Here is a 10,263-nt window from a genome sequence, read left to right on the forward strand (position 1 = left end):
ATCGAAATCGCAGCTCAGAAAACGAAGCGGAAGGTAAGATTTAGTGCTCTGATACCATATTAATGATCTGAATCAGAGATGATGAAGATGGTGATTTGAGCTTGAGCTGAGATGGTGAATCGGAGAAGAAGATAAAATGAAAGTTTGTTATTCCTCCTCAACTGAATGTACATGTATCTGTTCTATATATGGTTACTCGGTTAAGCAAAAGGAAGCTTAACCAATATAATAAACCGGTAATAGAACCGGACTTATACTAAGATAAGTATCTATCTTTTATAATTTTAATCTTATGTGACGTCTACTTGTGTATAGAGTTATGTATAGATGAGCGTGTGTCTCACCTATGGTCTCCCATACAGCGAACAAAAGTTGTATCTTGCAGGTGCAGTTCACAAAATCTGAGAACGTTTTAGTCTACTTGCGATTTTTAACTTATGCAACAAACCGCATTATTATAAAGTAACAAAACCAGAGGCTCGACGTACAAGGACAAATCTTGGATTTAACCTGTTCTTGTGTCATATTTTAAAGTAAATAAAAAAGAAGAAGGTTCGGAGAACCTCTTTTGCTGCTTCGGCATTGGTTTCGTGCACTAAATCCAGCAGCGTAAGTTTAAGTAAATGTCGGTGTGTTCTTTACAAAGCAAGTGATGATATGGCCCATGGTTTGCTGGATGGGCAATTACAATCTGAAAATATCCAGCTTAATTTTGGGGAATATATATTTTTATTTATAAGAGAAATGAATCTGGAATAATCTGTTTATACTGCCCGTACTTGAAATCTTAGTATCCTCTGTCACAAGATATTTGGGGATCGATAATGTACTTGCAAATTCAATGCTTTTTGCTAAATAAGGAAATTTAATGTTTAGAAAGCGTTGTGTAGTACAATTTATATGAAATGTCTTTATATTGTTGGTTTGGTCGTTCGGACGGTACTTGTTGATGGTGTTTTTTTTTTCCTTTTACTTAATGAGGTTGTTTTTAAGGTATTGAGTTTGACTTAATCTTCGTATATTTGATAATATATGTATCATGAATGTATTAATGGTGTATTGTAAATATGCTGCTTTGGTACCATATAGACTTGGATGGTTATTAGTGCATTTGCATAGTTGTAAACAGCATATGAACAACATAACATTTTTGAGATCGCGTCAAACCTCATACGTATCCTAATGATAAGAGTATATATTGATATTGTCTCAGTGTTTACATTTTGCTTGGTTCCATCTCTTCATAGCTAATTTGTAACTTATAACTTTCCAGTTTTTTGTATTGAGTATATATAGTTTTTCGTCATGTCGATAATATAATGCATATTGAAGCTCCTTTAGCTCAGTGGATAGAGCGTCTGTAAGCAGAAAGTCAAAGGTTCGACCCCTTCCTGGTGCGTTTTCTTTTATGATAATAATTTTTGTGAAAAGAAAGATGTTCTTATGAGGAGAGGAGGGTTTATCTTGATAGTCTTTTGACTTGCCCAATATTCCGCGTTGTAAAACCCTAATCTCTCCCTGCTTCAGGCCACCGACTTTGACTTGTTTCCATTTTCACATTCCAAAACCACTCTTGTTTCTTGATATTTTTAAAAGAATTGTGTGTTATCAGAATTGTTAGCAAATCAAGCCCATATAATAATAAAGGTATTGCATCCTATGTCTTGGTACTCAACAACAGTTAAAAACCTTTTTCTTTGCATTGCGTTCTATGTTTTATAAACAACACCAACATCTGTCTCATCCCAAAGAAGACCGGAGCCAACGAGATGAAGGATTTTCGCCCAATTAGCCTCAGCAACGTTGCTTATAAGATCATCGCTAAGATTTTGGCGAAGCGGTTGAAGAAGGTCCTCCCAAACTTAATATCTGAGACCCAAGCCGCTTTTGTCCATGACAGGATCATTCATGATAACATACTACTTGCCCATGAGATGCTGCATGCGCTAAGATCCTCCAACAAATGCTCAGAAGATTTCATCGCTCTTAAGACTGACATTTCCAAAGCTTTCGATCGAGTGGAGTGGGTTTCCTTGAGCGAGCGCTTCAGTTGTTGGGATTTGCGCCAGAATGGATAAATCTGATCATGAAGTGTGTGTCCACAGTCTCGTATCAAGTCCTCATAAATGGCCAAGCTTATGGAAGCATAAAGCCCACAAGAGGGATTAGACAAGGGGACCCTCTGTTCCCTTATCTTTTCATTATCTGTACTGAAATTCTGGTGAGGATGCTGCAGAAGGCCGGAGTGGAGAGGAAGATCACCGGTCTGCAAGTAGCGAAAAAAGCTCCCCGAATTTCCCATCTTTTCTTTGCAGACGACAGCATGTTCTACTGTAAGGAGAATGATGGAGAGATTGATCACTTGATGAGCATCCTGCAGAAGTACAGTTTGACCTCAGGGTAGAGAATAAATTACCAAAAATCTAGTGTCTACTTTGGTAAGAAGATACCTCAGGAGAGACGAGTACAGATCAAAGCTAAAACGGAAATATCTCAAGATGGGGGCAGTGGTATTTATCTCGGATTACCAGAATCATTTGGTCCATCAAAAGTCAATACCCTCAGCTTCATCAAAGATAGAGTGCAGAACAAGGTCTTTGGTTGGCAGAACAAGTTCTTATCACCAGCTGGAAAGGAAGTGCTACTAAAAGCGGTGGCCATGGCGCAACCAAATTTCTCAATGGCTTGTTTCCTGCTACCAAAGACTACATGTCAACAAATTGAAGCAGTAATGGCGGACTTCTGGTGGAGAGGCTCTGGAGAAGCCAAAGGAATGCACTGTAAAACATGGAAGCACCTGTGTAAACCAAAATATGAAGGCGGCTTGGGGTTTAAGGAACTAGAAGCTTTCAATCTAGCACTGCTTGGCAAACAAGTCTGGAGAATGCTTACCAAGCCAAATACACTGGTGGCGAAAGTCTTCAAAGCCAGGTACTTTAGAAAAACCTCCATCTTAAAAGCCTCTCTTGGCTCCCGACCTTCATATGCATGGAGAAGTCTTCATGCAGCACATCGCATGATTAATACGGGTGCAAGAGCTTTGATTGGTAATGGGGATAACACCAACTTATGGGAGGATCCATGGCTGGAGGACAAACCCGCTAGGCCACTGTTATCATTGAGATAGCTGCCTCTACGCAATCAAGCTCAACTCTCCAGATGCGAAAAGGTCAAGCGCCTGATTAATACGGGGGCAAGAGCTTTGATTGGTAATGGGGATAACACCAACATATGGGAGGATCCATGGCTGGAGGACAAACCCGCTAGGCCAATGTTATCATTGAGATGGCTGCCTCTACGCAATCAAGCTCAACTCTCCAGATGCGAAAAGGTCAAGGACTTTCTACTACCAGATAAAAGGGAATGGAATGAGGCGCTTGTGAGGGAGATAGTGTCAGAAGAAGACTGGAGGAAGATAGAAAAAATCAGACCAGGAGGACCGGCTTGTCAAGATGCTTACAGTTGGGACTACACCCCGTCTGGACACTACACAGTAAAGTCGGGTTACTGGATAGCAGTGAATCTGTTGAAAGAAAAGACAGTAAAAGAAACACTGCAGCCAAGCCTCGACGTTTTGTTCTAGAAGATATGGAAACTTGATACTAGCCCTAAGATACATCATTTTCTATGGAGGTGTCTTAGCGACTGCCTGTCCGTAGCAGGAGTGTTAAGATACAGACACCTAATGAAAGATGGGTCATGTCTGAGGTGTCAAGATGTTGAAGAGACAGTTAATCACGTTCTCTTTCAGTGCCACTATGCTCGGCTTACTTGGGCTATATCTCCTGTTCCAGCGCCTCCAGGAGGAGAATGGTCTGACTCGTTATTTGAAAACATAGACAGACTCCTCACAGAGGTCCCAAAAGCTCTACAGGACAACAATGAGACAAAGATAGGACCCTGGATCTTGTGGAGACTTTGGAACAGCAGAAATGTTTTTTGTTTCCAAGGGGTTGATTATGATGTCCAGAGTCTGTTGAACAGAACAAAGGAGAACATGGAGGAATGAAACAAAAGGAATGATTTAGAGGTTAAAACTGAGAGTACAATACCGATCATGAAGGAGATAGAAAGATGGAAGCCCCCGCCACAAGACTGGCTGAAATGCAATAGTGATGCAGCATGGGATGAATCAAAAGAAAATTGCAGGCTGGGGTGGGTTCTAAGAGATCATATGGGCTGTGTCTTATGGATGGGAGCGAGATCCTTGAGTCGCTTGAGATCACCTATTGAAGCTGAAGCAGAAGCGCTAAGATGGGCTTTACTCAACATGGTACGCTTCAACTACAGAAGGGTCATCTTTGAATCCGACTGTAAGGAGTTGATTCAGGCCATTCAGGAGGAAAGCTATCGCCCAAGCATCCGCACCTACACTGCAGATATCCTTCATAAGCTGGATAAAATAGGTGATCACAGAGTAGTCTTTAAGAGTAGACAAGGGAATGAAGTGGCAGATAGAGTAGCAAAAGAGGCTTCTAACTTTGAGAGTAACTCCTCTGTTTTGTTTTCTACTATGCCTTCTTGGATTCAAACTTATGTTGAGGCTGATAAGCCTATGGTGTAATCAATCTTTTGGAATAATATTTTAAGAATGTTGAGTTGAAAAAAAAAGATATTGAAGGAAAATTAGTAGCATTACAAGATAACTAGCCAAGAACTGGGAATCTCCTCTCTGGAAGATGCCACTGTTTGCCGGATCGCTGCTCGCGACGCTCTGTAAAAGAAGAGATCTTTCTCTGTTTCTCACAAAACATAGTCTCCTCCCTTAATTTGACACTTTGTTTATTGATTATTTGCATCCTTCTTACCTCAGAGTACAGAGCAAAGATGAGTTTCTTAACATAGAGTTTACAAGCAGAAAAAAAAACACCAAACTGAGACTACTAATTACATGTCCTTTGCCCAATACAGTCAAACGACTCTACATGACAAAATCTTGCTCAGTTTGAACAAGCCAAGCCAGTGTCACACTCCTCTTGCACTTAACTATAAAAACAAGCCAACAAGAAAGAGCAAGTGAAACATATCACTGAAACATATCAGCAATAGTGTTTCCTGAATCCGAAGAATCTCCATTCCCAAAGTCCATCATCATCATCATCTTCAAATATTCATCCATATCACACTCTCCTCCTCCACGCCACTGCTCTGCTTCACCAGAGTCCACTGCGCTTACACTAGCACTCGCACTCACACTTGCACTAGTGTCAGCTGCAACAGGAGAAGAAGTGTAGTCCATAAAGGGGAAGTTGAGCTTAGCCCGTGGCCCACGGAACCCAATAGCGGCTCGATCATAGGCCCTAGCCGCATTCTCAGCGGTTTCGAAAGTGCCGAGCCAGACACGTGTCGCTCTCTTGGGATCTCTGATCTCAGCTGCAAATTTTCCCCAAGGTCTCTGCCTCACTCCTCTGTATCCATTCTTCTTGTTCCTCCTCTTCCTTATCTTCCCGCCTTCCGCCATCGCGGAGCGATCTCTTCCACCACTAGTACTAGTAACCCCATCTTCTTCTACTACGACATGTTGCCTCTTTTCAATTCTCTGATTTGGCGCGAAAAAGTAATCGCAGCCCAGACAACCATCGATTCTACAAACTTGACAAGTGTTAGAGTCTGACCGAGGCATTATCACTGTGCTGTCGCTGGAGAAAACTTGATACGGCGTCGTGTCGCTTTCACCTGAGATGACGTGTTGCAAGGCGGAGACTATAACTGACAGTTCTTGCTCCGGGGACAACGGCTCTTGATACTGATACCAGGTCCGGGTCTGGGTATCTGAAGCTCCGATGAATCCGGGTCTGGTGTAAGGATATTGCATGCCCGATTAAAATTTGAATTTGGATTTAAGAAAAAAAAGATTTGGTTCTTTGTGTTTTCTGTTGTGTCTGAGGAAACTGAAAGTGGAAGGAAGCTCTCTTATATATACGGTTCCGTGTTTCCACTTGCCAACTGGCACACTCTTCAGACACGGGGTCGTTTTGTGTTCTGTCTTTTTTTTTGGAAACACGTGCGTTATTTTCTCGAATGTTTTTTTCGAATAAAAGGATTTTTTTTCTCGAATGTTTTGCCATTGAAAAATACTAACATTTTTAATTTTTGGGTTAGGTTTGATTAAATGACAGTGATAATGACATTTCATTAAACATAAAGTATTTAATCATTAATTATCACGTGTGACGATTTTCACGGACCACTTTTTGTGATTTGTGATTTAATTATCATTAAATTATTACAGGGCTTATGTACGTTTTCAATTTGTTTACATTAAAATTTAAACACGTTTAGTGAACTAGGTATCTAAGGTACGTAATTGATTGGCTTAGAATAAATCACGTGCTGTTATTAAATTTTATTATTTCGCCTGCGCTATTATCTTCGCATGCATCCATTATAGATACCAACTTGTCTTTGTAGATGACTAGATCCATCGTCTCAAACCTCATTTCCAAATCTATCTTTTTGTCTTTTTATACTTTAAAGTTAAATTCTGGTACGTCGAATCAATCAAACAACAATTCTTTTTCAAATTATGTCAAAAGACATGTGTAACATTACAATAACATGGCGGTTACACAAATGGTAAATTTGAGACTGAAGAAATTATACAAAGAACGCATGTTCATCTCATTGGCACATATATAAACTTTTTTTTTTTGTGAACAACCAAAGACATTTCATAGAAGAAAGCTACGGAAGTAGGACATAGTTTGCATGATACAAAGCAGATTTAGTCAGAGCATCTGCAGCAGAGCTTAAATTTCTTGGAACATAAGAGAAAAAAACGGATGAAAAAGATGAAAATAGGTTTTCAATATCCAAATTGATTTAGTAGAGTTCCACCGGATGTTGCTTTACTCAGATTTCTGTTTTGGGGACTATATTTATCAAACGGCTTTTATAAACTTGATAGTTCATTTTTTTTTTGAAAAGATTTTATGAATAGTTCAAAACAGATATTATTCCATATCCCACTAACACGATTATGTCTTAAGTTCAAACAGAAAAAAACAGAACATGATAACGAAGGTCTAAAAACGCCTTATGAGATGAAACATTAAATTATTGTAGTAAAGATATGGGTGTTATTTCACTAATTGTTGATTTTTACCATAGTTATATTGACCAAAGTATGGTATTATAGATTCTAAAGTTGGATACAATTTAGAAGATCGTAAAGTTCGTATCTCAAAAAAATGTGTCAAAAGACTCACCAGATTATTATCTAAAATAATACAGTATATAAATTGTATTAACTATCTACTTAATTTCAATTAGTTTTAAGTCAACAATCTATAAAACTTAACATTTGGTATCGTCTTTTAGAGTTTGCATTGTCTTTAAGATCTACACATTAACACCACTCTTTGGCATCTACATTCAGTGTCTCTTACTTCAAACCATGGTTGTAGATTCATTTCCGTCTTAGTTTTCAATTAGTATAAATTAATGATGAGTTTTAAAAGGCTTTTTACACAAATATATGAAACTGAATATATGAAACTGACATTGCAAAAAAATATTATTTGAAAATTGTAGGAAAATTACTTTGAAAAGAATTACGTTAGTAAGTTACAATTCATCATTAGTTTATCACATGAGCATTAAATCCAAGTTAAAGAAGATAAAGGCCATATGAGAAATTCAACTAACATGAGCCAAAATGACATTTTGGATAATATTCTTCTTATAGTTAAATAAGAAAAATAAAGATGGATCAAAAGAAATGGAGGAGAAAATGAGTTTAAAGGTAATGAATGAAAGCGAATGTCTCACTGTTTCTCACTATTCCCAGATATTAGGGTCGACGATCTATTTCCCCACGAAAACTATTATATAGCATCAGATGTCTTCCAAACTATGACCTCGTTTTATTTATCCATGAATAAAAAGTTTAAGTTCTAGTTTCCAACAATATTAAAGTTTCACATTTATATCTCCACATATATAAAGTTTAAAATCAAAAAGCCCATAGAACATGATTTAAATTGGTTTACTGTTTTGAAGTAAACCATAAATCATTTTAAACCAATAATTAACCAAATTGGTTTATTGTTTCAACGTTGACCCAATTTCTCTCCCTTTCTCACGTTAACGTTAACCTTGATCCACTAATCAACCATTAAAGCTTCGACGGACAAGAACACCATAGCGAAACTGTAATTCTTTTTTAAAGGGTTTGACGAAACGAAACTGTAATTGTAGAGAGTAGAAATCTATTTCCCGTGGCTATCGGGTTTCTCTCTTCAAGGTTCAATTTCCTGCTCTGTTTTATTGAATGATTTCGTTATGCTTGTAAATTCGAAATTGGGAAACGAAAGTGGTGATAAATGGAATCGATTTGATAAAGGGTTTTGACTTTGATAAGACGATTCCAATCTGAGTTTTGCCCCAAAGAACGATAAGCATAAGGCTCATAATTATTTTATCTTTGATTACAATCGATGGAATTGGTTAAAAGTTTCTACTTTAGCTTGAATTGTTTATCTAGTTGTTGAACCCTTGTGATAGAATTCTATGGTATAGGTTACTGACTGTGACATGGAAAAAAGAAGAAGAGAATGATATGAAGGTGATGACTTGAATTCTATCTCTGAGTGGTGCAAAAAAAAAAACAGATCATTAAATCTCTTGTTTGATTGTGAGAGAATAAGAGATTCGATGGACAGAGAAAAAGAGTTGATGATTCTGGATTTGTTGTGACTCGTGAGGAAGGAGAGAGATGAAGTGATTTGGTATGTTTTGGTTTAGATATGGTTTACTTGGTTCTATGTTTGGTACAGTTTCGGTTTGTTCGGTTACAAACTATTGAGATTTAAAATTTTTGAATTTGGTTTGACAAAACCAGCATTTGTGGGGAAATAAAACTGAAACTTTAAAATCGGGGACAAATAGAACGAGGTCATAGTTTGGGAGACATTTAGTGCTATACAATAGTTCTCGTGGAGAAATAGCTCGTCTACCACAGATATTACAATGATTTATTTATTTTTTCGTTTTTGGGGTCAAATATTTCAATGATTTAGAAGTTGAAGTGTATATATATACATCGTGATGCTAAGCTGGCATCTGGATTCTGTAAGCTCTTACCTCACTTTTATTAGGGCTGGACACGGATCGGATATCCGGATTTTTGAATGTATTTATGATTTGCTTCGTATGTTACGGATATCTAATTTTTTAATTTGCTTTGCTTCGGAAAAATAAGGATATCCGGAAAAACGGATATCCGAAAAATAAATAGATATTTGCGGATATTTATGAATACTTGCGGATATTTACGAATACTTGCAGATATTTACGAATACTTACGTATATCTCATCCGCTTTGATTAATACAAACAATCTTAAAAATTCAATACAAATTTATTTTTTTAATATATTTTTTTGCATGATATATAAAATAAAAACTAAAAGAAATAGTGAAACTACATATTTTGTTAATTTTAAACTTAGTTAACAATTATAATAACACAAAACTTAAGAAAAAAAGTTATAGTTATCATAAACTTTTTCTTTTTTATGTAATACTTTTATATAAGTAATAATGTGAATAAAATTTATCAAATCATATGTTATAATAATAATTATATAAATGTATACATTTAAAACATTAAGTATAATCAAGATGTACATGTATTTATATATATTTCCGGATCGGAGCATCCCAAAATTTTGAAATTTGTGATCTGATTCAATTTTAGCCGATACTGATTTTTAGTATTTGTTTTGCTTCAGAAGTTTACAGAAATCCAAAAAATTCGGATCGAATCGAATCAAATTTAACGGATAAAATGTTCGGCCCTAGCTTTAGAACTGTGTTGACCCTTTCTCGACGCTAATCCACCACGTCTTCGCGTTCCAGACTCCCTTCACGCTGACCTTTGATTATTTATGTTCTCTTCCGGGTCTTTGACTTGGTCTCTAGCCAATTATATACAAACACATACATTGACTCGTCTGAATATCATAGGGGTATAAAGTACTTTATTTGATAAAGGAATATGAACAAATTTTACTTTCTATTAGTATACTTTTTCATCTATAAACTTATTTATGAAGAACTTTTATTGTTAAGGAAATATGTAGGAAAACTACTTCAAAACATAGAATACTATCATGTCCACTTTTCTTGATATAGTATTAATTCTAAAAAATATTGGTTTAACATATCACTACAAGAAAACAGCCATATTCTGACGGACATTCCGACGGAAAAAGAAATCCTCGGAATATCCCGAGGAATTTCCGAGGAAATTCCGAGGAAAC

At 36.8% G+C, this 10,263-nt stretch overlaps 2 protein-coding genes across 2 annotated transcripts; one reads left to right on the top strand and one right to left on the bottom strand.

Annotated features, from left to right (window-relative positions):
- The first annotated feature begins 4,057 nt into the window (after window positions 1-4,057).
- Window positions 4,058-4,564, top strand: LOC106331101. The gene has a single exon (XM_013769444.1). The coding sequence runs from the start codon at window positions 4,058-4,060 to the stop codon at window positions 4,562-4,564; it is 507 nt and encodes a 168-aa protein (XP_013624898.1).
- Window positions 4,565-4,765: 201 nt separating this feature from the next.
- LOC106331285 (ethylene-responsive transcription factor ERF109-like) lies at window positions 4,766-5,878 on the bottom strand. Its single transcript, XM_013769606.1, has one exon. The coding sequence runs from the start codon at window positions 5,813-5,815 to the stop codon at window positions 5,027-5,029; it is 789 nt and encodes a 262-aa protein (XP_013625060.1). The 5' UTR covers window positions 5,816-5,878; the 3' UTR covers window positions 4,766-5,026.
- Between the last annotated feature and the right edge of the window lie 4,385 nt (window positions 5,879-10,263).

This window comes from Brassica oleracea, chromosome C3 (genome assembly GCF_000695525.1).
Source record: "Brassica oleracea var. oleracea cultivar TO1000 chromosome C3, BOL, whole genome shotgun sequence".
In the NCBI taxonomy this organism is placed as follows: domain Eukaryota; kingdom Viridiplantae; phylum Streptophyta; class Magnoliopsida; order Brassicales; family Brassicaceae; genus Brassica; species Brassica oleracea.